Genomic DNA, 27620 nt, shown 5'->3' on the forward strand with positions numbered 1-27620 from the left:
GTTTTGGGTAGCTTTCCACAAGCTTCACACAATAAATTGGGTGAATTTTGGCCCATTCCTCCTGAGAGCCGGTGTAACTGAGTCAGGTTTGTAGGCCTCCTTGCTCACACACACTTTTTCAGTTCTGCCCACAAATTTTCTATGGGATTGAGGTCAAGGCTTTGTGATGGCCACTCCAATACCTTGACTTTGTTGTCCTGAAGCCATTTTGCAACAACTTTTGAAGTATGCTTGGGGTCATTGTCCATTTGGAAGACCCATTTGCGACCAAGCTTTTATTTTCCTGACTAATGTCTTGAGATGTTGCTTCAATATATCCACATAATTTTCCTGCCTCATGATGCCAGTCATCTCTAGGAGACAGAACGCATCTCCTTCTTGAGAGGTATGACGGCTGCGTGGTCCCATGGTGTTTATACTTGCATACTATTGTTTATACAAATGAACGTGGTACCTTCAGGCGTTTGGAAATTGCTCCCAAGGATGAACCAGACTTGTGGAGGTCTACAATTTGTTTCTGAGTTCTTGGCTGACTTCTTTTGATTTTCCCATAATGTCAAACAAAGAGGCACTGATGTAAATAAGGTATTTCTGTTTATTATTTGTAATACACAAAAAAAAACTGTTTTCACTTTGTCATTATGGGGTATTGTGTGTCGATTACGGAGGATTTTTTTTCATATAATCAATTTTAGAATACGGCTATAACGTCACAAAATGTGAAAAAGGTCAAGGAGTCTGAATACTTTCCGAAGGCACTGTATGCGTTGTCAGTGGCTGTGACGTGGGCTTTAGGAGTTGATGGACAGTCTGAAGAGTAGGTGGGACATCCCAGCTTCAGGTGGTGTCAGACTTCAAATCCTGCTTCACACAGGCAGAATAAACATACTCTTGTGTCTGTATATATACAGTACCAGTCAAAGGTTTGGACACACCTACTCATTCAAGGGTGTTATCAAGGCAAAGGGTGGCTACTTTGAAGAATCTCAAATTTTAACACACTACCGGTCAAAAGTTTTAGAACACCTACTCATTCAAGTGTTTTTCTTTATTGTTACTATTTTCTATGTTGTAGAATAATAGTGAAGACATCAAAACTATGAAATAACACATATGGAATCATGTAGTAACCAAAAAAAGTGTTAAACAAATCAAATATATTTTATATTTGAGATTCTTCAAAAAGCCACTCTTTGCCACGATGACAGCTTTGCAGTGTTGGCATTTTCTCAATCAGCTTCACCTGGAATGCTTTTCCAACAGTCTTGAAGGAGTTCCCACATATGCTGAGCACCTGTTGGATGCTTTTCCTTCACTCTCAAGATTGTGGAGGCCAGGTCATCTGATGCAGCACTCCATCACTCTCCTTCTTGGTAAAATAGCCCTTACCCAGCCTGTAGGTGTGTTGGGTCATTGTCCTGTGGAAAAACAAATGACAGTCCCACTAAGCCCAAACCAGATGGGATGGCGTATCGATGCAGAATGCTGTGGTAGCCATGCTGGTTAAGTGTGCCTTGAATTCTAAATAAATCCCAGACAGTGTCATCAGCAAAGCACTCCCACACCATAACACCACCTCCTCCATGCTTTACTGTGGGAACGACACATGCGGAGATCATCCATTCACCCACACCGCGTCTCACAAAGACACAGCGGTTGGAACCAAAAATCTCAAATTTGGATTCCAGACCAAAGGACAAATTTCCACCGGTCTAATGTCCATTGCTCATGTTTCTTGGTTCAAGCAAGTCTCTTCTTATTATTGGTGTCCTTTAGTAGTGGTTTCTTTGCAGCAATTCGACCATGAAGGCCTGATTCACGCAGTCTCCTGTGAACAGTTGACGTTGAGATGTCTGATACTTGAATTCTGTGAAGCATTTATTTGGGCTGCAATTTCTGAGGCTGGTAACTTTAATGAACTTATCCTCTGCAGCAGAGGTAAAGCTGGGTCTTCCATTCCTGTGGCGGTCCACATGAGACAGTTTCATCATAGCGCTTGATGGTTTGTGTGACTGCACTTGAAGATACTTTCAAAGTTCTTGAACTGTTCCATATTGACGGACCTTCATGTATTCAAGGAATGATGGACTATCGTTTCTCTTTGCTTATTTGAGCTGTTCTTGCCATAATATGGACTTGGTCTTTTACCAAATAGGGCTATCTTCTGTATATCCCCCTACCTTGTCACAACACAACTGATTGGCTCAAACGCATTACGAAGGAAAGAAATTCCACAAATTAACAAGGCACACCTGTTAATTGAAATGCATTCCAGGTGACTTCCTCATGAAGCGGCTTGAGAGAATGCCAAGAGTGTGCAAAGCTGTCATCAAGGCAAAGGGTGGCTATTTGCAGAATCTCAAATATAAAATATATTTTGATTTGTTCAACACTTTTTTGGTTACTACATGATTCTATGTGTTTTCAGTTTTGATGTCTTCACTATTGTTCTACAATGTAGAAAATAGTTAAAATAAAGGGAAACCCCGAGAATGAGTAGGTGAGTCCAAACGTTTGACTGGTTCTGTATATATATATATACAGAACCAGTCAAACGGAACCAGAATATATATATATATATATATATATATATATATATATATATATATATATATATATATACACACACATACATTAATAGTATGTCTTTACAGGGGACTCTTATTTTGAAGGGGAAAGAATCTGCGCTCGTGCTGCCAGCATCGCAAATATCATAGACAGAAGGTGTTCTAATAACCTGCTGAGGCTAACTAGCTACCATGCTTGCTAATCACAAAAACCCAGGTTGCTTCGAATCTTACCTTTTAGGAGTAATAAACAATACAGCGTCCTCTCGTCCAGGCTGTGTTACCCTGTGCTTCCTTTTTTATTTTCCAACGTTCAGTTTGACTGTTTTGACACCACAACCATCTTGTACTTTTCAGGCATGTTAAGCTAGCTATGAACATTTGACGATTTGAGTGGCTTGTCAAATCTCCGCCTACTATTACAGTGAAGGCGTGGCATGGAGAAAAGTTAGCAAAAAAAAAGTGTCAACAGCTGCACGGTGCACGCAGCCGCAGTAAGCGCTTACCTTACGGGTCAAAGTTTCACCGCCTCTATCATTGTTCAAGGCTAGAAGTGTGTTGTTCAACACTGGCCTGCCTTAACATGTAATCTAGTTAATTGATATGCCTACATTACATTGCATAACCACTAATAAAAATGACCACGAAACGTATATAATCAGCTGGTTTAATCAGTAGGCTACTGCCAAGAAACATACATCACCAACACAGTCAAGATATATAACTGAAACATTTAGACAAAACAAAAATACATAGGCCTATGTCCCAACAGCCACAGACGGTTACAAAAAAAGCATTATTACAAGAAAGTATAAAAGTGGTCAGTGCTTCACAGTGTTGACAAAAGTGACCAACTTGACACCACCCCCACGTTTTTGTGAATAATAAATAAAAAAACTGCCATTTATTAAAAATGATACTCATTTAAACAAAGATAGCCTAAATAACAGCCAGGTGAATTCAGGAAAGGCAAATTTGGTATGACTGTTATTTTAATTTCACACGTGGTATTGGAAGTGAACTAAAGCAAAAAAAAAATTAAAACAAATGGCAGAATACGAGACTGAATATTCCTCAACCTACTCAAAACCAGGTCAGTGTATAGTAGATTAGAAAGATCCTCCAATAAACGTTTAATCCAAATGAACTGTAACTTTTAAGAATGCTAGCACAAACTGGAAAGCAAGCAGTGTAAACAGTAAAGGGTAGAAAGGTCACTCACAAATCTCCTCAGCTGCAGAAAGATGCACAGAAAGGCATTATTGTAAAAATACAATTGGTTATTCACTGTGCATTTATTTATTCCTTGTGTCACTCTTTCTATTATATATATATTTTTTTAAATCTAATCTTTAACTCCGAATTGTTGGAAAAGGACCTGTAAGTAAACATTTCACTGTTAGTCTACACCTGTTGTCTATGAAGCGTGACAAATCAAATTTGATATCAACACATCCCAATGTCTGGATTCTTGGAATAAGAGTCATTTGCATTATACAATCTACTGAATAATGATAGCTAATGCCGGAGAGAGGACTTGGTGGAAATATTCCAAATATGATCCAGAACTGATATAGCATTCAGAGCCATGTTTACTGACACTGATACGTAAGTATTATTAGCAGTCGTGTGGTCCTGTCCACTGATGGTGGCAGACGGTGGGATCAGACAAATGTGTTGAGTCTTACATGCATTTCCAATACTCCGCATTTTACCATAGACATGACTGTTCAAAACAAATGCTTCCAAGTTTAATAAAAGGGACAAATGTGACAAATACACACACAAATAAAGCAGAGGATTCTTCTTTGTTTTAGGTTGGGAAATGAGAGGGATCTCTTAGAACCAGATTTCAAGCTTTTTAATTTCCACTGTGCTTCTGATTAGGTGCAGGCCAGTGACTTTGTGCTCCTGAACCCGTCTCATTTTCCAAGCGCTCTTTCCAGAGACCTAGAGGGTCAGTCAGACACTTTTTATGGTGTTTCACAAATAGTCCAAAGTGGCGTAATCTTCTTTCCTCCATCTATACCAATTTAAAATAACTGGATTTGTGAAAGCTTGGCTGGTATCAATGGTCGAGATCTACCATAGTGCTTTCACCGGGCCTATACTTTCAGACTAGTGAGGATGAAGGGAAGGAGACAAGGAATGGAAGCCATGTAGGACTATTGGGATGCACCCTAACACATCCCTATCAAATTATCCCATGAGGATAAAATATTTCAATCCACGCTGTGAATCCCCATCCCTTTTTTTTGCCTTCTTCCCCTTGCATTTCCCTGTCAACTTCCCTGTGTAGCACTCCACACTCACATTCCTATCAAAAGTGCAAAAGAAGGAGAGCGAGAAGACTCTCTGGTTTTAAATCTCTGCATTAGTGTTAAAAAAAGTTTTTATTTTATTTGACGACATAAAATCAGTTGTTTTTTTTCATAGGACTTATACAAATCTTTCATTAAGTTCTCTTTCTAGACACAAAAATAACAATATTTTCACATAGGTATATGGGCCGTTTATGACTTGGCACTTTGGACATATGGAGCAGTTTGGATTTATCTGCTGGTTTGGGGTAGCCTGGATAAACCACACAATGTTGCACAAACAATTGTGAGCATAGTGTTCAGTCTAGTTTAACCAGGCTAGATTTGGGTGGCCATGCAGTGCAATTTTCAACTAGTTGGTAAAGGTAGCATCCCTTTCCTTTCATCAGGCATTACGCCTTGGCTACAAATACACTCAGACCACATGAACATCTAAAAATCACATAAATACACAATTTATGGAAGGAGTATGCACATGTTAGAAAAACAAGATGAAGAAAGATTACATTGGAAAACCCAAATCTGCTGCATTGTTACTCATGATCACAAAAGAAAGCCCCCAAAACTGGTTCATTGGCTGCCATTTTGGTTGTACTACAGTACTAATCCAAGTCTTACCATCTAATAAATGTTGTATGGTCAAAAAGATGTTAAATGGCTGCCTGCACTGTATGAAATGGAATGTTCCATACCCAGGGGCGGACTGCCAGATGGGCTGGTCCATTTTAAGCCCAGTGGGCCTGTGTAACTTTTTTTTGTTGCACAAAATGGCAATTATCTGGCTAACAATGGGGACTTCAAGGAAAGAAATGGGCCTGTGTGGGGGCCTCGAGGAGTGTTAGAAATGCCATGGACGATTTCTCATCCCAGTACGCCCTTGTCCATACCACTGCAGAAACAGGGCACTGTGGAACCTTAGCCTACACACGTTCTGGTTATGCTCATGGACTGTCCTCTGCACCACAATTAACACCCCCCTCGTAGAAGAGTTGGTTGGACCCACCAGATGTATCTCTTACCCCAGTGGTTCCCACATTACAGTAATGATGGAACCTCTTGGGTTGTGGCTTATGTCTGGGATATGGCTTGAAATATAATTTTGTTTACTAAGAGGGTCACAAAACAATTGAGCATACGAGTTATGCTTCATAATTGGAGCATAAGAATTAAGTAAGCATTAAGCAAGTAAGCATTTCATTGGATGGTGTATACCATGTGTATCCTGTACATATGATTAATAAAAACTTGAAACATAATAATAATGTTAATTTTTCCATTATTTCCAAATAATATTACATACAGTAGGTTTCCCAAACGTCAAACACATATTGCCCAACCTTTAGTGTTACTGAAAGGTAATTCAGCCACATCCAAGTCAGCTTCATTTGGACTACAGTGTAGCTCTGTAGCTTTAGAAACATAAATTTACTTTACAGTTAAGCTTCAGTTAGTGTGATATTAATCATCACATCCTATATCTGATTACTCATACAGTATGGTCACAATACAGTTTGTTGCATTTCATTTAGAGGCTATGGATTCAAAAACAAAGAGAGATTTTTATTTAAGTAACTTTTCAGAAAGTAAATCTAACAGTCGTAGATTTCAAACCACTTTAACAGTACTGAACTTGTAACGGATGCTACAGAGCAAGACATCTGAACCTAGAGGAAACCTACAGTTTGTAATCAATTACAGTAGGAAATTAAACCCATGTCAAAAAAGCCCTTAAAAACAATTCATCTAAATCAACAGTCACCGTGAATACACTTATTTTGTAATGCACCCTCATTTCTATAGAAAGAGTATCATTCCAAAAAAGCAGCAGATATGAAAAAAAATAAAAGTGACAGTAATCAAACAATGCTTAGAAGATCCTAAGGCGGCCTGCTTGGAGTTGGCATCAGACAAAAGTTATATTTCTTTCATATATTTCTCTCACTTTTCTACAACACCTCTTTTTCTAGTAGAGGTTACATCCTTTTCAGACACTGACAAAAACCCTCTAGATACATGTCTGACTAGCCTGTATAGCGCCCTCTACATGGCGGAGGTCCTACTACAACTGCTTCATTTCCCAACGCCACAAGATCTCCCCTCAACACAACCATTCTCACCCTGCAGAATATGCACCTAGCCTGGCCGCTAACCTGCTAGCAGTACATAGAGGGTTTAAGGCAACTTCAGAGTCTTCGGCATTCTGTCGATTAGCATTGCACCGTTAGCATCATCGCTAATGTCATTATTTTCGCTCATTAGATCCTAGCCATTTGGTGGCCCTCAGATACCACTCTCTCTATCCATTCCTCACATTTCTTCTCATTTCTCCAAAGCATGATTTGCGGTCTTTCCTCGCTACTGGAAGGTTTGACGGGTTGTTGTTGTTGGTTGTTGTTATTTGTGTTTGTTATTGTCGGTTATGCCGGTGTTCTTGTCAATTTTTTGGGTTCTTTGTGGTCTCAAAGAATTGCCGCACTTTGTCTCAGTGTTCGAGCAGAGTTCTGTTCTCTCTGTGCCGGTTGTTTGAGCGCTGAGGTGTGGGGGGGGAGGGGCTTCCTCCTAGGTCTCATGTGGCTTTGTGTTTCTGGTTGCAGTTGTTGTCTGTGATGGAGTGGCTGTTGTGGTCTTCGGTCAACCCCCCCTGTAGGCTGTTCTGCTGCTGTTGCTCCTCCTTGATGCGGAGGTGCCGGGGCTTCACTGGAAGGGCTAACACAAGCACCAGGCAGGCTATGTGTATGCAGTAGTACCATGACCTGGAAAGAGAGGATCAATCAATCAGTGAATCAATGAAGATATCATCCGCTCCGTATAGCACTGTTCACAAATGCATGTGTCACATTACCGCCATCCAGGCCTAAGCCCCTGAAAGAACATGCCAAGGAGAGTTTTCTATGTAGCGTAAAGATTCCAGAAGAGTTCACAAAATGTCACTGTGAATACAAATTACTTGCAATCATTATGGGTGAACTAGTCCTGACAAGTTATTCTAGCTAATCCTATTGGGAAAGAAAATCCTGCCCGCTATGTACCAACAGTCAGTGTATTTGTGACTGTGGGATTATTAAAGTCCACACCGGTCAGCAGCACAGTGAACCATTAAACCCTAAAACAGAAGACCATGTCCTCAAGGCACCTCATGGCTTCGGACTAGGTCTCACTCCCTCCCTCAATTCAAGCTGCCAGCCAGCCAGCCACTAAAACTCTCCTGTTTAATGACTGGGGTTTATATGCCTCTCAGCCTGGCACATTTAACAACCTTCCGCAAAATGACACCGTAGATTTGCTTCTATTTCACTGGAGTGCCCTGATCACATATAGCGCCTGTTTATTTCTCCCCGTCAATCGTCCCGGTCTTCTAGTCGTTAAGCTGTCTCGTTAACAGTTTTGACGCTGAGGGAGGCCACAAAGAAAGTGGAACGGAGGTTATTCTCTGTGCCGTGTCCCTGTCTGTGCCTTACTCATTTGCATATCATTGGCCTGCATTGTTAAACTGGCATTTGGAGAGAAAAAAATCACTAAGAATGACAGGGGTTTTGAACTTAGTGGTGCTTCCCACATTTCCTAGGACCTAGCCATGAACATTTGTAGTCTACACAAGTATCAATAAAGTTACTGTTTTGAATACACATTGTTACATATAACATAACTTCATACATATGTATTACATTTCAAAAGAGCTGGTAGAGCATGTGGAATATCAGTAATGCCACTCACCTGTAGAACTTGAGTGACGGCCCAACGGCCAATAGAACGAATGGCACCACCGTGTAGCAGATGGCGATCTGAGTCCCCGCCCAGGTGATGACATCGTAGATGCTCCTGTGTGTCGTTGAACCCAGGAAGTAGGGTCTGATGTTGTGTCTTAGCTGGAAGTGAGCCACAGGAAGAAATTGTGAATAAATCACAAAGTCAATGCAACATAATGTTTTAAGATACAGAAAGTAACAATAATTATTGCATAAATCAGAGAAGACGCAATGGAGGTTAGAGAAGATGGGCCCATTAGTGAAGGCACAGTTACATCTCCAGGAACAAGTCAACACAAATCAGCTTTCAGACTTAAATAGCCTCTTGTAGCCATTATAAACTAACTCCTAACAAGAAGTTGACTGACCCAGTTCTGTATACTACATGAACAGAAGCAATCAACTTGGACGGCCATCATTACTGCATAGCTCACCCATGACCAGTGTTTAGAATGCATTTTTAGTATCAATATGAATCTAGAGCTTTGTCTTTCTGAAATTCATTTTCAGGATATCGTGGCTGCGTTGCGATTCGCTACCGTTCTCACCAAGGTTTGCACTCACTTCACTACCGCCTTGTGGTTTGTAAAAAAAAAAAGCACTGGTTTAACACACACGAAAACTCCCATAGGAGCCTGTGCTGACACCAATCCAATGCTTTCGTTAATCCATGAGGGAAAGTGAGCAAGTGCAAAGTGTATACTTCCGGATAGGGAATCGTAACATCTAGTTCCCTATCTAGTTGTTTATCATGACAGCTTATGACTGTGTTATTCCTAGATGTGATGGAGAGTGCAGCTGAGTGTCGAGGAGATGGAGGTTATCTAGGGACACCATCTGTCTACCACGGGCCTCTCTGTCCTCTATGACTCTCCTACGGTCACAATGATGATCCCCTGTCCATCGCCCTGTCTCTATCATACTGCTACACACACCTGGTCCATCACCCTGTCTCTATCATACTGCTACACACACCTGGTCCATCGCCCTGTCTCTATCATACTGCTACACACACCTGGTCCATCACCCTGTCTCTATCATACTGCTACACACACCTGGTCCATCACCCTGTCTCTATCATACTGCTACACACACCTGGTCCATCGCCCTGTCTCTATCATACTGCTACACACACCTGGTCCATCGCCCTGTCTCTATCATACTGCTACACACACCTGGTCCATCACCCTGTCTCTATCATACTGCTACACACACCTGGTCCATCGCCCTGTCTCTATCATACTGCTACACACACCTGGTCCATCACCCTGTCTCTATCATACTGCTACACACACCTGGTCCATCGCCCTGTCTCTATCATACTGCTACACACACCTGGTCCATCGCCCTGTCTCTATCATACTGCTACACACACCTGGTCCATCACCCTGACTCTATCATACTGCTACACACACCTGGTCCATCGCCCTGTCTCTATCATACTGCTACACACACCTGGTCCATCGCCCTGTCTCTATCATACTGCTACACACACCTGGTCCATCACCCTGTCTCTATCATACTGCTACACACACCTGGTCCATCACCCTGTCTCTATCATACTGCTACACACACCTGGTCCATCACCCTGTCTCTATCATACTGCTACACACACCTGGTCCATCGCCCTGTCTCTATCATACTGCTACACACACCTGGTCCATCACCCTGTCTCTATCATACTGCTACACACACCTGGTCCATCGCCCTGTCTCTATCATACTGCTACACACACCTGGTCCATCACCCTGTCTCTATCATACTGCTACACACACCTGGTCCATCACCCTGTCTCTATCATACTGCTACACACACACACACACACACACGTGTCCATCACCCTGTCTCTATCATACTGCTACACACACCTGGTCCATCACCCTGTCTCTATCATACTGCTACACACACACACACACGTGTCCATTACCCTGTCTCTATCATACTGCTTACACACACCCTTGCTCACTATTGCCCATGTGTAACCAGACCCCACACACACACACAAACCCAGCCACCCACACGCACTCATTGACCCGTGCTAAGGGGTATGTGCTTTAAATCCTAGCGGCCAGTGCCCAAGATTCCTTTAAAAAAAATTAGAACAGGGTCACATCTAAGTTTCCCTGTGGTCTTCACATAAATATCCTCCCAGTCCACCACTTCACTTCTACTATATCAGAGGTCTACTCCAGGTCTAGTGGTGACTGACACATGCATTGACAAATGAGATGGGGCAACACCAGCTAAAGACATCAATGATGTGCTTTTGTAACCTTGCCTGAAACTTGAGGACTTGTGTTAGCTGCCAGAGTTAACGCCTAGGCTTTAGCTCAGAGGGCTTATGCAGATTTTGAGTTGGTTTGATTCCTGGCTGGTAACACCAGCTGTGTTGACTGTGTACTCACTGCCCGTGCTGCCATGGTCATACTGATGCCGGTGAGGAAGGTGAGGTAGTACCCGGGGTACACTCCGTGCCACATGGCCGACAGTAGGAAGGTTGCCGCCGTGGGGTTGATGGGACAGCGCTCATAGCACACCCTGTAGAGAACAGACATGGTACAGGTAAAGTATTAGCATACCAGCTAATGCTAATCACAATACTAGCATCTCAGCCTGAGTGCACATGACACAGATTCGGTATTAGCACACTAGCTTATGCTAACTATAGCATTAGCATCCCAGTTTGTGTAGAGATGTGTTCTGTGCAGAGCTAAAGGCAGCGCTAGCAGACCAGTGCACATTTGTTGTATACTATCAGCATGACTACTGATATATAGGCCTACTATCTGTGATAGTACAATCCACATGATAGTATATCTACATGACTACTGTAGTAAGAAAGTACAGAGTAATCTGGTTTATGATGCATTTTACCTTTTGAGCCATAGTGCTGTCTGGATATTCCAGTTGTCGAGGAACATCTTGAAACTGGTGGCAAACTGAAAAGAGAGATGGTGCTGTTTTAGTAGTGAATGTAGCCAAACGAGGGAATACTAGCCTACACTACTACTACAGTACTAGTGAAAATGTGAATCATTTAAAAAAAGGCAGAGCCTAACCTCAATGTCCAGTATTCTCAAGTTGGATATCAAGTCCCATCTTGGGGTGCCATCTTTGTTGTAGCCATTGAAGCCAAAGCCTGCAGCGTTGTTGATGGCATCAGCTGTTCAATTGGAAAACACAAAAGGTTACCAGGCAGAATGTCAGTGGCCAAGACAGAATAACAACATCCCTTACCGTCAAGAAGACCATTCTGTTAGATGATAGTAGCCGTACTACTGAATGCACAGAGGCTCTGGAATATAGTGAGTTCTCCACCTTGACACTAGAGGGCAGTGTAACACCACAAGTAGCCCAACTTTTATGTGAGTTTAGAAGGGCCACTGTCAGAGCCAATATCACCCTGATTTGTTATAAGGTGTGGCTAGCACCCACATTATTCTCCCCCAGCAGCCTTCAAATTCCAAATACTTTACATATGCATTTTATTTAACTTCAGATTTAGTCACATGAATAATACTAAAGTGCACTCACACAGGGTCCAAATGAAGTAGTACTTGGGCCGGGTGGCCAACATGGAGAGGTACAGGTAGAGGATCTGGAGGATGAAGGGGGTAGAGGCGATGAACTTGTCGTCGATGGAGCGCTCCACCGGACAGAGCTTAGATACGGACAGGAAGATGGCCAGGGAGATGGCACAGGTACAAAGTTTGGAGATAATGTCATTCTGTGGGGGGAAAACAGATATGAGATGATTATAAGACATTATAAGGAGGTTATACATGTTTATGAGTCTTACGAAGCATTATAACCAGATAACGCATTACACCTGCAGGCTAGGGTTACCAAAAGGTAATTGCCTAATTCCGTTTGTAGTTTAGCAAATTTGTTCAATATGTGAACTCGAAGTCGATAGAACAAAAAAAGTAAAGCGGTCTAAGGCACTGCATCACAGTGCTAGAGGCGTCACTACAGACCCTGGTTCGATTCCAGGCTTTATCACAACCGGCCGTGATTGGGAGTCCCATATGGCGGCGCACAAGTCGCCCAGCGTCATCCGGGTTAGGCCGTCATTGTAAATAAGAATTTGTTCTTAACTGACTTGTCTAGTTAAATAAAGGTTAACTAACGTCTGAAATATTAGCTTTGTGTTTTGCAAGAAACTTCAGAAACAGGTATAGGCCTATGCCATTGTGTACAACAGCAGGAGCTATTTGACAGCAGTAAATATTAGATGTGTTGTGTTGCAGCTTTTGAAGAGACAAAGAAGAAGCATGGATGCAGCTCTGTTCAGTAGCCTACAAGTTCCTTAAAACACTCTTTAGGCTGACAGACACTCCATATTTGACACGGCTTTTATTGTGTCCCTTCACTGAATACCTTCGCCATAACAGTAGCTCACAAGATCAACTCAACACTCAAACTCCGGAATGGGATATCAATTATACAGTACACAAACATATACAGTGCCTTCGGAAAGTATTCAGACCGCTTCACTTTTTCCATATTTTGTTACGTTACAGCCTTATTCTAAAAAAATATATATATATATTATTATAATAATCCTCAGCAATCCACACACACCAAGAACCCAATGGTCACTCTGACAGAGCTCCATAGTTCCTCTGTGGAGATGGTTGTCCTTCTGGAAGGTTCTCCCATCTCTGCAGCACTCCACCAATCAGGCCTTTATGGTAGAATGGCCAGACAGAAGCCACCCCTCGGTAAAAGGCACATGACAGCTTGCTTGGAGTTTGCCAAAAGGTACCCAAATGACTCTAAGACCATGATAAACAAGAATCTCTGGTGAAAACCAAGATTGAACTCAATGGCCTGAATGCCAAGTGTCACGGATCGAGGGAAAGTTGAACAGCGCAAAGTACAGAGAGATCCTTGATGAAAACCTGCTCCAGAGCGCTCAGGACATCAGACTGGGGCGAAGGTTCACTTTCCAACAGGACAACGACCCTAAGCACACAGCCAAGACAACGCAGGAGTGGCTTCGAGACAAGTCTCAGAATGTCGTTAAGTAGCCCAGCCAGAGCCCGGACATGAGCCTAATCGAACATCTCTGGAGAGACCTGAAAACAGCTGTGCAGCAACACTCCCCATCCAACCTGACAGAGCTTGAGAGGATCTGCAGAGAAGAATGGGAGAAACTCCCCAAATACAGGTATGCCAAGCTTGTATAGGCATACACAAGAAGGACACGAGGCTGTAATCGTTTCAAGTTAACAGGTCTGAAAACTTGTGTAAATGTGATATTTCATTTATTTTTTGCAAACAAGTCTAAAAAAACGTTATTGTTTTGTCATTATGCGGCATTGTGTGTAGATTGATAGGTGAAAACAACAATTGAATCCATTTTATAATAAGGCTGTAACAAAATGTTGAAAAAGTCAAAGGGTCTGAATACAATACATACACACACGGTCATGACCCCGCCACGCCCACCCCTAAGTACCATTTTCATCCAGAAAAAAAAACATGGAATACAAAAATAAAATAAAAATTGCTGACACCATTCACACCAGTGAACTTTAAAGCCAATTATCTCCAAATCATCTTTTTGAAGGTAGAACCCTGTAGTCCCAAGCTCTCCACTCATGTTCACAGTCACTCTGTTGGTAAGGCTTATAAATTCTATCATAACACTAAAAGTAGCAGATACCCAAAATCATGGTCTTCTTTGTTCTAGTTTTGTGAGGAATCAGCCAATAATTCTATTCTACCAAGTTACTCCTGACCAGTCTAACAATGAGAGACAGGCAGTGTGGTACCTTGGGCGAGGGCTCTGTGTGCTTGTACTTCCCGTTCTCTTTTCCATTGGTCTCCAGGTGGCGAGGCTGGTAGGCCGTGCCCTCGATGAAGGCCATGTAGTCATTGTAGGAGCAGGTGGGCCCGGCCAGGATGCCCATGAAGTTACAGTTGTAGCTCAGGTACTCCAGCAGATTGGGCATCCTCCTGGGGGAAGAGGACAAGAACAGAAAGAGATGTGAGACAGAGATGCTGCTGTTAGCAACTAGAGGGTCAAGCCGAGGATCGTCTCTATTGAGTCATGCTAAAAAACATGGACGCACTGCATCCCGTTCTCTGAGCACAAAGGAGATTTAACTAAAAACGAACATACCTTACATATAACTTGACCCTTGTCTCATTCCTATCCATGAGCCTGTTAGCACAGTAAGTAGGGCTACATTACCCCTACACTGCCTTGACTAGGAACACGTAGCCCATGAGTCAGCACTTTTGTTGTAGCATTCTAGCATGGCCACACTCATTTTACTAGTAATTTTGGGCTTCCCGAGTGGCGCAGCAGTCTGAGGCAGTACATCGCAGCGCTAGAGGAATCACTACAGACCAGGGTTCGATCCTTGGCTGTTTCACAACCGGCCGTGATCGGGAGTCCCATAGAGCGGCGCACGATTGGCCCAGTGTCGTCCGGGTTAGGGGAGGGTTTGGCCGGGGGGGGCTTTACAATAATTTGTTCTTAACTGACTTGCCTAGTTAAATAAAAGGTTAAATAAAAATACTGAATGGCCACCCAAGTAGAGCAACAAGAGTAGACCTGTGTTCCAAAACGCATACTAACTGTACTATTTGTGACGTAATTTGAGTATGTAGTATGCTTATCGGTCATAGTATGGATATAGTTAGTATGCCAAAAATTCCTGGATGTCACTACTAGTAATTTGTATTAATGACAAGCTAGCAAGAAGTTGCATAGCAACAGCATCAACTTCCAGTAGACAAGCGAAGCGCTAGCACACTCAACTGATAGGATACCATTCGTTTACAGTATACCAAAATGAACTAATAGTATATACTCATTTTGTAGTATATAGGATGGGTATTCGAACTCAACTCTTCCCTCGGAGGACAAATTGTTGTGAATTCAGGCAGATTCAAAAAAAGTTAAGGAAAATGTCTGGAATGGGGGCTTGTGAGGAGCCGATTTGTAAAGAGGCTTTGTTACACTGGCAGCATTTACATCTGTGTTGCACTTTGGAGGCCATGAGTGCAGCCTTTCCCTGCCAAGTGCAATCTGTTGAGTATGGTGGTGGAGGTACTGCAAGGTCAGGAGAACACACTGATTGCTAATTTCTCGCTTCCCTGGAGTTTCTCTCAAAGTGAGCAGCTAAGTCACAATGAGCAGCTAATGTCACATTTCTGTCCTTTGGCCAACGGGTTGGCTAGGTTAAATTGTAGTTGAGCTGTTATAGGTATATCAGCAGATTACAATATAACATATTTGTAACTGTGGCAATTCAACAAACAAAAAAAATCTCAAAGTTAAATTAAATTCCTTTCACAAGGTAGGTTGGCGCGCCACTCGGTCACTGCCAGCTTCTTCCTGACTACCCTGGTCACATGACACGGGATATACGTGCGGTTGCCATGCAACCGCTGGGAACCCTTTGGAGCAGGATACAAACTCCTTCACAGCCTCTTTCACAGACTGTGAGAGGAACACTGGGGTGGTTAAGTCATAATAAATCGCTCTAATTGTTGTTGATACCAGGAACATTCTGTTCTCAGTAATTTAATGGGAAGAAAATGGAATAGTATAAGAATCCTCCAGAGGCAATCATTTCCATCCTCTCGTCCTCTTTAGAAGCAATTGTCCAGTTGGGGCCTACATTTTACAGGGTACCTACATGATCTTTCTTTGTGTTCATATCGTTATCAAATCGCAGTAGAAAAAATATATATACATGTTTGACACAATGGGAAAGAAAGACAGGGAAGGAGATTGAGAGAGAACCAAAAAAAAGAGGGGAACAGAAGAAATGTCACTAAACAACAGAAACTATACACGTGACATGAGTACTAGCTAGCGGCTACCATGGAGGCTTTCCCAGTGACCACGTCACACAGTAATACCTTTAGTATGGCAGTAGAACTGTCTAGTCCAGCTGGGAGAATAAAAACATACCTGGGTCACATACCTTACAGCTAGGCATCTCTGACTGGGGGTCAGCTGCTCCTCCTTCCTCGCCAAACCTATGGGAACACAGAGTCTGGTCACATGACTATATACAACCCATCCCCACCCCCTCCCCTAAATACATTCAACTCCTAATACATTATGCAACGACCTGGGACTGGCATGAACGCATGCATATATCCAGAGTAAGTAAGAAGTGTGTGCATTTAAATTCTAAGAAAAATTTGCCGGGAAAAAACACCTTCCTAATATTGAGTTGACGCCATCTACCTCAGTCAGAGCTGCTTGCAGTAGTGAGAGGCAAAGGCAGGGGAAGAGATGGGAGTAATACTCTGTTTACTAGACTGTCATTCAGCTGATAACCAGATTCAACTCCTTATCACCCTCCAATGCGCCGAACGCACAGCCACAGTAAATCATGCCGACCACACAGCTGCACACACCAAAAACACACACGCAACCATTAAGGCCTGTACGAGCACACACTAAGACATTGTCACACAGGCCTACACCGCAGTTGACAACTAGTTCTAGTCTCAGCAGCTATCCTCTTCCATGTAAGTCAGCTCTAGAAGTGAGAGCCTACAGTTTAGTCAACATGTCATAGCATAATGAGGTTACACCATAATAGGCTATGCTTCCAGTACTTGTCCACTTCATAAGATACAGAAAAGCAGCCATAAACTCTTCCTTTTCATATGAATGCTGCAGACCGGAACAAACATACTATTCAACAGCAATAACAGACACTTTCCCAGTGGCCCCAAGGGCTGTGTGGCCTAATGGCCAGTCAAAACAGAGGTCAAAGGCCATCCCTGTGGTGATAGGCAGGGTCAGGGGTCGTGGGTGACCGACCCAGTGATAATGAAGCCCGGAGTCAGCGGAGGACAGGGAGAAGGAGGGGCTTATTACATAACCTCATTACCATGCTAATTAAACACTGTTTACCATCTGTGGGGCAGCATGGGAATTCCAGCAAACATTAAAGGGATATATTTCTCTCCAAAATATAACAGACGTTTCAAGACCTCAAAAGAGGTCAAATGTGGAGATGACTTCACACGACATATGTTGTGTAAGATCTGGCCAATCCCAAATGAATGGGAAAATGGGCACTGTCTAATTTCATCATTTTAAATGTTACTTATATCCTTCCATTTTACTTGGGTGTACACTTTTTCCAGTGATTACACTTTGGTCACGTAATACATGACATATTTCCCTCTACAGAAGTACATGTAGCTCTTAATGTGACATCCCAACTAATCCCTTAATTAGTTACTGTGGCCTTTTGACTGCTTCTGGACATCTAACACTGGCGTTCTACTTTACAAGACTTCAAAAGGACAACAGCTATGTAATCCCAATTCACCGCGCACACCCAAACACACACACACGTTGTACTGCACTGCTGAGGGAGCTTACAAGTAAGCATTTCGCTGCACCGTTTATACCTGCTATAAACTGTGTATGTGACGAATAAACAGGGATTTGATTTGACACACACAGTATCTGACATTATGGATGATTTGGTGTAGGGGAAAGGAAAAGGCTTAGAGGAACTTGGGCGAGGGAGGGACAGAACATTTCTCGTTACATACACGTGTTTACAATGCCACCCCTGCCCCCTCAACTGACTCCACTGTCAAAATACCTCACCATACAAGCACTGAAGCATCAATTACTGTATTATGCAATCTGTCGACAGAGGTATTTATTGAGACCACTAGTTGAAATGGTATACGTTGCTTGTTTTTCAATTCAAAAGGAATAAAACCAGATGAACCGGATATAAAGGGGGACTATATGTTGTCTGCAAGGTGCCAAACGCATCAATCAAAAGTATGTATAAAGCCCTTTACATCAGCAGATGTCACAAAGTACTTATACAGAAACCCCGCCTAAAACACGTACGGAAACTTGCCTACGAAAAAGGCCTAGCAGCTGAAACCAATAATACAATTTGATGTTCATATCCCCTCTGATGTCGTGTTTCTGTTTTTGCTAAAAAGGGGACCGCAGATCTCTCACTATGCATAGAACATGGCAGAGTTCCTGACTTCCCATGCTAGTTGTAGCTTTAGCTGGCTGGAAAAGAGGAAATTGAGAGCAGTTCATAAAACCACTGTTATTGTCTCCCTCTCTGTTGCTGTTTTCAGGCAACTGTCATGACAGCCTTATTAATGATGTGTTCCATCACCATGATGACTGAGTTCCTTAGCTATAGAGACACACACAGGTGTCTCACCGTCATGTATCTCAAACGCAAGGCTGGTGATCTTCTGAGTGATGACCATCATTGGCCTATAGGAGAGAACACAGGAGAAGAGAGGAGAGTAACCAATCACATCAACTTATATCATCCCTGACTGCTTCTGCTCACCCACACTGTAGCTAACTTCTTCTCATTACATAATATATTAACATCCCATCAGGGATATATTATTCATTACTGGGTGGTTCGAGCCCTGAAAGCTGATTGGCTGACAGCCGTGTTATATCAGTATACCACAGGTATGACAAAACATTTATTTTTACTGCTCTAATTACATTGGTAACCAGTTTATAATAGCAATAAGGTACCACTGGGGTTTGGGGTATATGGCCAATATACAACAGCTAAGGGATGTGTCCAGCCACTCCATGTTGCGTTGTGCATAAGAACAGCCCTTAGCCGTGGTATTGGCCATAAACCACACCCCCTCGGGCCTTATTGCTTAATTGACCATCATTCAGTGAAAGCACTGGGAGCACTACCGTAGCTGACATACATAACCATATCCTGGTAATGGAAGACGTTCTTCCTGCTGCTATCAGCAACATCTGTTAAGTCGGTGTATGCTTTTCTATACGCACTGAAGACAACATGACAGTGTCAGGTACGTAATACCATATGACAGGAGAACTGTGGGTTGAAATCTTAAAGACTATCCTTATTAAATGGGAGTATTCATTAGCTGTAGGTTGAACAGAAATTCAGTTGTTCAAAATGATACAACACCCCAGGTTAAAGTAGGTAGCAGGTTAAAGCTGGTAGCAGGTTAAAGCTGGTAGCAGGTTAAAGCTGGTAGCAGGTTAAAGTAGGTAGGAGATTACTATATTGCATGGAATAGATTGTGCCCTGACCGTCTAACCAAGGGAGAAAGCACAAAAGAGCCTATTAGGTATGACTTGATGATAATCAAAGAGGCAAAGAGGGAGGTCTGCACTTGTGATGCTGTGGCTCTCCTAGTGGGGTTGCTTAGCAACTGGCCACCCCCTGCCCTAGCACACGTGTTTGGTTGTCTGGTTCACCAGCAACCCTGGAGGAGGTGGAACTGAAGTCTTGATCAATGCACCCCAATGTACATTACAGTTAAGTGCATTGTAGTTGCTGGACTTATGTATTTACTCCACAGCTGGTTAATGTGGTACTAACAATATTTGGATAGTCATAGTGCAGGGGCATTTGACTCCAATTCTCGAGGACTGCCATGTCTGCTGGAATTCTCCGCTCCCTTCTCCCTGATTGATTCATACATGCAAATTAATGTCATTGATAGTCAACACAACACCCAGAAGTTACCCGGTGAAGTCTGCAGAGTACATGCCGTAGTCGAACACGTAAACCCGGGTGATCTGGCAGAAACTGAGGTAGCCCAGAGCCACTATGAAGCACAACCTGTAGAGAGAGAGAGAGGAGAGACAAGGTCAGTCACTTTCCAATGTCTATACTAGCATATATTCCCAATATATTATTTCATACTAGGTAGTGTGACGACCCTCCCACTCTGTCTGCCGAAGTCTTTCTCTTTGCTCTCGTTTTCCCTAATAGGATGTCGGTGGGCGGAGCCAGGAGGGTCGTCAGCGAAATGGGACACACCTGGGCTCGGTTGTGTCCCAGGATAAATGCACCTCTTCCCCATTCATTGAGGAGACTCTCTCCATGCAGACACAGATTTTGGTTGTGGAATTTTTGTGGCTGTTTTTAGTTGTTTGCATAGGCACCTTTCAACACCCCTCATTATCACATTTATGCGCAACCACTCACTTACACTACTGATTACCGACTACACACACACACCATTGTTAGTTATATTTAGTTTACTTTAGTTAAATAAATATATTTTGTTATTCAACGTTGTCTCATTTTTTGTTACGCACTTTGAGCCGGTTTGTGACAGTAGTATGTTAGTGCAGATTTACATCAGAACAGAGTCCGGTAGTCACTGGTCATTTTTTTAATTATCCACACTAGCCATCTATCACGTTGAACGCATCCAAGACATTGGGACACACAAAAAAGTATGTGAACCCTTTGGAATTTCCTGGATTTCTGCATAAACTGTTCATCAGATCAAATCGTCATCTAAGTCACAACAATAGACAGTGTGCTTAAACTAATAACACACAAATTATTGTATTTTTGTCTATATCATTTAAACATTCACAGTATAGGTTGGGAAAAGTATGTGAACCCCTAGGCTAAATTACTTTTCCAAAAGCTCATTTGAGTCAGCTAACCTGGAGTCCAATCAATGAGATGAGACTGAAGGATGTTGGTTAGAGCTGCCTTGCCCTATTAAAAAAAAAAACTCACAAAGTCTGAGTTTGCTATTCACAAGAAGCATTGCCTGATGTGAACCATGCCTCGAACAAAATAGATCTCAGAAGACCTAAGATTAATTGCTGACTTGCATAAAGCTGGAAAGGGTTACAAAAGTATCTCTAAAAGCCTTGATGTTCATCAGTCCACGGTAAGACAAATTGTCTGTAAATGGAGAAAGTTCAGCACTGTTGCTACTCTCCCTAAGAGTGGCCGCCCTGCAAAGATGACTGCAAGAGCACCAGTGCAGAATGCTCAATGAGGTTAAGAAGAATCGTCGTGTCTCAGCTAAAGACTTACAGAAATCTCTGGAACATGCTAACATCTCTGACGAGTCTACAATACGTAAAACACTCAACAAGAATGGTGTTCATGGGAGGACACCACGGAAGATGCCACTGCGGTCCAAGAAAAACATTGCAGCACATCTGAAGTTTGCAAAAGTGAACCTGGATGTTCCAAAATATTCTGTGGACAGATGAAACTACAGTTGAGTTGTTTGGAAGGAACACACAACACTATGTGTGGAGAACAAAAAGGCACAGCACACCAACATCAAAACCTCATCCCAACTGTAAAGTATGGAGCATCATGGTTTGGGGCTGATTTGCTGCCTCAGGGCCTGGACAGCTTGCTATCGTCGACAGAAAAATGAATTCCCAAGTTTATCAAGACATTTTGCAGGATAATGCTTGGCTATCTGTCTGCCAATTGAAGCTCAGAAGTTGGGTGATGCAACAGGACAACGACCAAAAACAGAAGTAAAATCAACAACAGAATGGCTTCAACAGAAGAAAATACGCCGTCTGGAGTGGCCCAGTCAGAGTCCTGACCTCAACCTGATTGAGATGCTGTGGCATGACCTCGAGAGCGGTTCACACCAGACATCCTAAGAATATTGCTGAACTGAAACAGTTTTGTAAAGACGAATGTTCCAATATTCCTCCTGACCGCTGTGCAGGTCTGATCTGCAACTACAGAAAACGTTTGGTTGAGGTTATTGCTGCCAAAGGAGGGTCAACCAGTTATTAAATCCAAGGGTTCCCATTAATTTCCACCCTGCACTGTGAATGTTTACACAGTGTGTTCAATAGACATGAAAATGTATAACTGTGTGTGTGTTAGTTTAAGAAAACTGTGTCTATTGTTGTGACCTAGATGAAGATCAGATCAAATTTTATGACCAATTGATGCAGAAATCAAGGTATTTCCAAAGGGTTCACATACTTTTTCTTGCCACTATGTGGAGTGAGTGAGTACTGAGAGCTGCTGGTACAAAGCAGACGCTGATTCAGCTAGCTGTAGCATCCATCTTGTTCTCCTCAACGGAAGGGATCTTGGACATTATAAAGACTCAGCTAGCTGTAGCATCCATCTTGTTCTCCTCAACGGAAGGGATCTTGGACATCATAAAGACTCAGCTAGCTGTAGCATCCATCTTGTTCTCCTCAACGGAAGGGATCTTGGACATTATAAAGACTCAGCTAGCTGTAGCATCCATCTTGTTCTCCTCAACGGAAGGGATCATGGACATTATAAAGACTCAGCTAGCTGTAGCATCCATCTTGTTCTCCTCAACGGAAGGGATCATGGACATTATAAAGACTCAGCTAGCTGTAGCATCCATCTTGTTCTCCTCAACGGAAGGGATCATGGACATTATAAAGACTCAGCTAGCTGTAGCATCCATCTTGTTCTCCTCAACGGAAGGGATCATGGACATTATAAAGACTCAGCTAGCTGTAGCATCCATCTTGATCTCCTCAACGGAAGGGATCATGGAAATTATAAAGACTCAGCTAGCTGTAGCATCCATCTTGTTCTCCTCAACGGAAGGGATCATGGACATTATAAAGACTCAGCTAGCTGTAGCATCCATCTTGTTCTCCTCAACGGAAGGGATCATGGACATTATAAAGACTCAGCTAGCTGTAGCATCCATCTTGTTCTCCTCAACGGAAGGGATCATGGACATTATAAAGACTCAGCTAGCTGTAGCATCCATCTTGTTCTCCTCAACGGAAGGGATCATGGACATCAAAGACTCAGCTAGCTGTAGCATCCATCTTGTTCTCCTCAACGGAAGGGATCTTGGACATTATAAAGACTCAGCTAGCTGTAGCATCCATCTTGTTCTCCTCAACGGAAGGGATCTTGGACATCAGAAAGGCAGTCAGGCAAATCAACTAGTCTTTGTTGGAGATGAGGAAGAACGCTGGTGGTTTGTTTGCATCTTAGATTCAGTAAGATGGTCATCCATGGTTACATGGCCATGGTGCTATGGAATAGGATCAAGCCTAAGTGTCTATATGAATTGAATGCATTTCATGATGAAGGGCAATGGTGGCCGAAACGTCAAGCTTTTTTAACTTTGCTTAAATATTACAATGAGTTTTTAAATGTTGAGCGAGCATTACGCCTTTTGCTTCTCCCTTATGAAAACCAGACTGCCATTGTGCTTGAGATAAGCACTAAATCAGGACTAGTTTAAAATCAACCAGCTACGCCAAGTCAAATGCAGTGCTTCCATGCAAAGTATGTAATGTAGATAAGAAATCAGAATATGTGATCTATTAGTGGAACTTTTTATTTATTTATCGCAATGTTTCAGATCGACCAAATGGAAACAATGAGCTGAAAGGGGTTACAAACATTTGCTGAGAAATAGAAACAAATCCCACAGGACAGCAAACAGCTGCGTACACGTGTGTGTGTGGGCCTACAGTCTACCCCAAAGGTTAGCAATATATTGAGATTCCAAACAAGGCTCATGGTTATTGGTATTAGAAGAGGGGGAGGGGCAAGAACAGGCAGTGGGCACAATGGGCATCTCAGTGCTGTGTGCCCACACTTGGCATGGCAGCCTGGTGAGAGGGTGGCAGGCAGCCTGGTCTGAACAGTGGACACTTATGTATTTCCTTGCATGGGAGAGTGAGAAGTTAAGGATACTACCATTGTCCTCACAGAAGTCTGAATCCTCCGAGCTCCCTTAATATCAAAGGCAGTCAGTCGGAAACACCCCCAGATGACGTTAAAGGCATTCTACCGTCACTCCCTAAATAAGCCCTCAGACAGGCAGACATGACTAACACCTGAAACTGATATCACCATTAAGCATCCTTTACGGTCCTATCCAACCATTTCCTGTTCTGACAAAACTATAAATCATATGTCAATTTCTATTTTCAGTAGCCCTACTTTTATAATTCATGGGATGTTATATTATTGACACAGTAGCAGCAGTATTACACTAACAGGAAATGAGCAACATGTAGCAGGGGCGGCAGGTAGCCTAGTTATTAGAGGTGGGCCAGTAACCGAAAGGTTGGTGGATCAAATCCCCGAGCTGACAAGCTAAAAATCAGTCGCTCTGTCCCTGAACAAGGCAGTTAACCCACTGTTCCTAGACCGTCATTGTAAATAACAATGTGTTAACGAACTTGCCTAGTTAAATAAAAGGTAAAAAAATATGGAGCAGTGTATTTACAGTAGGCCCATACGGGACACTCTCTTCCTGATGTAATTTGCAGTAACTGAAGCGTGGGTCTAAAGTAGACTGCCTCCCCACTGAGGGACGGCCTCAGATGGGGCAACTTGACGACTTAACCCCCTGGGAGGCCCAGATAAGCGGCAAAAGACAAGCAGCAAGATAATGAAATGCACTAGAGGTGAATAAATACAGGAATTCTGACTACACTCACATAAGCACATAGTGGCATTAATGAGTTTGAGTGAGAATCACAAGCTCTCATCTGTCAGGCTGCCAACATATGTGACTACATGCTACTCTATGCCATATCTGTGACCACATGCTACTCTATGCCATATCTGTGACCACTATGCCATATCTGTGACCACATGCTACTCTATGCATTCATCTCTCTCTGCATGAGAGCGTAAACAATATTTGATGCTTGACACTCCTCACACACACACATAAAACTATACCAACTAAAATGACCCTGAATGACATGAACAAACACGCAGACCAGAGCACACGCGCATTCACACACATGTAAATTCGTACACGCATCCTGGATAAAAAGAAATAAGCTGCTCAAAAAAGTGGTTCTTTAAACAAAACTCTGGTCTGAATCGTCCTACACGGTGACACATAGGACTGGGTAGACACGTCTCGGTCACGGGGCAGACACGTCTCGGTCACGGGGCAGACATGTCTCGGAGGTGACGGTTTTATTAGTGCCATTTCAACCGGCGGGGAACAAAAAGCCAACCCGTTGCTCGTGTTTCCAGCCAATGAGCTGGCAGCGAACCTCAGCACAAAGCACTTAGCATTCCCGAGCAGTGTGGTACCTTGCCTGGACCTCCGCCGCCTCCCGATGCCCCAACCCACGATTAATCACGCCTCATAACCCCTCCAATTATCCTAATATAATAGGACAGAAATCAGGGCAATTTGCTGCAGAGTGCATAATATACCCATGTGTGGGAAAATGTGCCCTTTTCTGTTGCCTGCCAGGCAGCAGGTAGGTTGGTTATGTAATTTCTTTCACAGGCCTTGCCACACAAAGGGACGGTGGTTCAGGCTTCAATAGCAACATGGTATGAATAACACAGCCTTTCATGTGAGCACTCTTTATCACCGTGTCCTTCACTCGCTTTGTCACCTCTCCCTCTCGATCACTTATACACCCTCTATTGTCAGGTTCTCCATTTCAAAGTCTCTGTTATCTGAATGGAGGTTTGAATCAGTAGCTCTCCAGACTTTCTGCATTCTACAATGTTTCGAGTTATAGACTTAAAGCATTATCAGCAAAACAGTTTTTGGGATTCATTAAATACATGTCAATCCTCAGCTAAAAATAAATGCAAAGTACATTCATACAAACGGTATGCCACCTCTCCTTCCACAAGTCAGTGTGTTATAACTGACTGCCTGCTAACTGCGCTAGTCCAGTATTTCTCAAGTGTGTTGTGGATAGAAATGATGTCGTCTCATCCATCAAGCAGGTGGCGCTATTTGCACTGCAGGCAGAGAGAGCGGAGGACAACATCTCTAGAACATTCCCCGACCTTTCTCCAGGCACATTCAACAGGTGAATGAACAGACAAGTTGAACATTACCCAAGAGAAAATAGCGCTGCTGTCGCAACAGTAACTGAATGACAAGTCTATGTGTGTAGCCTAGCACTAAACAGAGTGTGTGTGAATAACAATACCCACATGCAGTCGACTTCTTCCTTCACCAAAACAGTCATTGACACCATGGCATTTCTATCAAATTTCATTGGTCACATACTTAGCAGATGTTATTGCGGGTGTAGTGAAATGCTTGTTAAACAATGGCCATAACAATATGTATATGACAATAGTGTTGCACATTGAGGAGCTAGGCTACTCCACTAACAAGGTGGTTTTCAGATGAAGTGCAGTCTGGGGATTGGGGACGGTTGTATATGCATGTTTGTTCTGCTCCATTTGAAGTCTATAGGAGATGGATTTGCTCTCGTGGGGCTTGCTATTGTTTCTAGCACCAGCCTCCACTGGGTTTAATGCTTCCCAGGAAATTCCATTATAATCTGCCTGGTGAGGTGTCTGGACATGGAGAGGGAGACCAATATGAAGTAGGAAGGGATGAGTAAGCAGAGAGAGATGGAGGGAGGGATGACTGAGGAGAGCGATTGAGAAGGAGTTAGAGGAGAGATTTGATATTGTAAATAATGCAGTCTATTCTCTCTACATACTTTATTAGAAAAACTGTAACCTTGCCTATCCTCCTTGTCTTCTTTCCTCTCACCTCATCTTTAGCTACTTCCAATTTTGCCCATCTCTTTTAGTCAACCAGACTTTGCGTTACCACTCCTTTCAGCCCTGAAGCAAACACTTAAGATGTTGATGAGAAAGATGGAGAGAAATGCCAGCCCTAGGAAGGGTGCATCACTTCTTGCCAGGCTTCGTTCCCTAGACTCGACTTGAGTGGGTTGAGTCACTGACGTTCTCTATTTGTCTTTTTTATTTATTTAACTAGGCAAGTCAGTTAAGAACAAATTCTTATTTACAATGACGGCCTACAGGGGAACAGTGGGTTAACTACCTTGCCAGCGCGGGGATTCGATCTCGCAACCTTTCGGTTACTGGCCCAACGCTCTAACCACTAGGCTACCTGCCGCCCCTTCATTCATCTTCCTGCCCGGTCTAGCTCCCCCTCAGGCTTGTGTGGTTGGGGAGATCTTCATAGGCTATACTCAGGGTAGCGGTACTCAGGGTATACTCAGCCTTGTCTCAGGGTAGTAAGTTGGCCATGCACTCTTGATATCCCTCTGGTGGTGTGGGAGCTGTGCTTTTGCAAAGTGGGTGGGGTTATATCCTGCCTGGTTGGTTGGCCCTATCCCAGGGTATTGTCGGACGGGGCCAATGTCCCTCAACCCCCCCCGTCTCAGCTAAAAATGTTCTCCGGCACGGTGTTCATTTTTGAGAAAAATCATTATAATT

General features: G+C 43.0%; 2 protein-coding genes across 2 annotated transcripts in view; both read right to left on the minus strand.

Annotated features, from left to right (window-relative positions):
- The window catches only part of LOC120060185 (kinase D-interacting substrate of 220 kDa B-like), a 104379-nt gene extending 101419 nt beyond the window's left edge, over positions 1-2960 (minus strand). Inside the window, exon 1 of the mRNA XM_039009321.1 lies at positions 2802-2960. The gene's annotated coding sequence lies outside the window, so the exon portion shown is untranslated. The remainder of the gene's footprint in view (positions 1-2801) is intronic.
- Positions 2961-3220: 260 nt separating this feature from the next.
- The window catches only part of LOC120060186 (lysophospholipid acyltransferase 2-like), an 84993-nt gene continuing 60593 nt past the window's right edge, over positions 3221-27620 (minus strand). The window contains exons 4-13 of the mRNA XM_039009322.1: positions 20148-20243; positions 18831-18886; positions 16584-16638; positions 14415-14598; positions 12169-12361; positions 11694-11797; positions 11509-11573; positions 11040-11172; positions 8603-8754; positions 3221-7641 (exon numbers count right to left, since the gene is read on the minus strand). Of these exons, the coding sequence (XP_038865250.1) occupies positions 7455-7641; positions 8603-8754; positions 11040-11172; positions 11509-11573; positions 11694-11797; positions 12169-12361; positions 14415-14598; positions 16584-16638; positions 18831-18886; positions 20148-20243 (1225 nt within the window). The 3' untranslated portion in view covers positions 3221-7454. The remainder of the gene's footprint in view (positions 7642-8602; positions 8755-11039; positions 11173-11508; positions 11574-11693; positions 11798-12168; positions 12362-14414; positions 14599-16583; positions 16639-18830; positions 18887-20147; positions 20244-27620) is intronic.

The sequence above is a fragment of the Salvelinus namaycush genome, chromosome 15 (assembly GCF_016432855.1).
Source record: "Salvelinus namaycush isolate Seneca chromosome 15, SaNama_1.0, whole genome shotgun sequence".
NCBI classification, from domain to species: domain Eukaryota; kingdom Metazoa; phylum Chordata; class Actinopteri; order Salmoniformes; family Salmonidae; genus Salvelinus; species Salvelinus namaycush.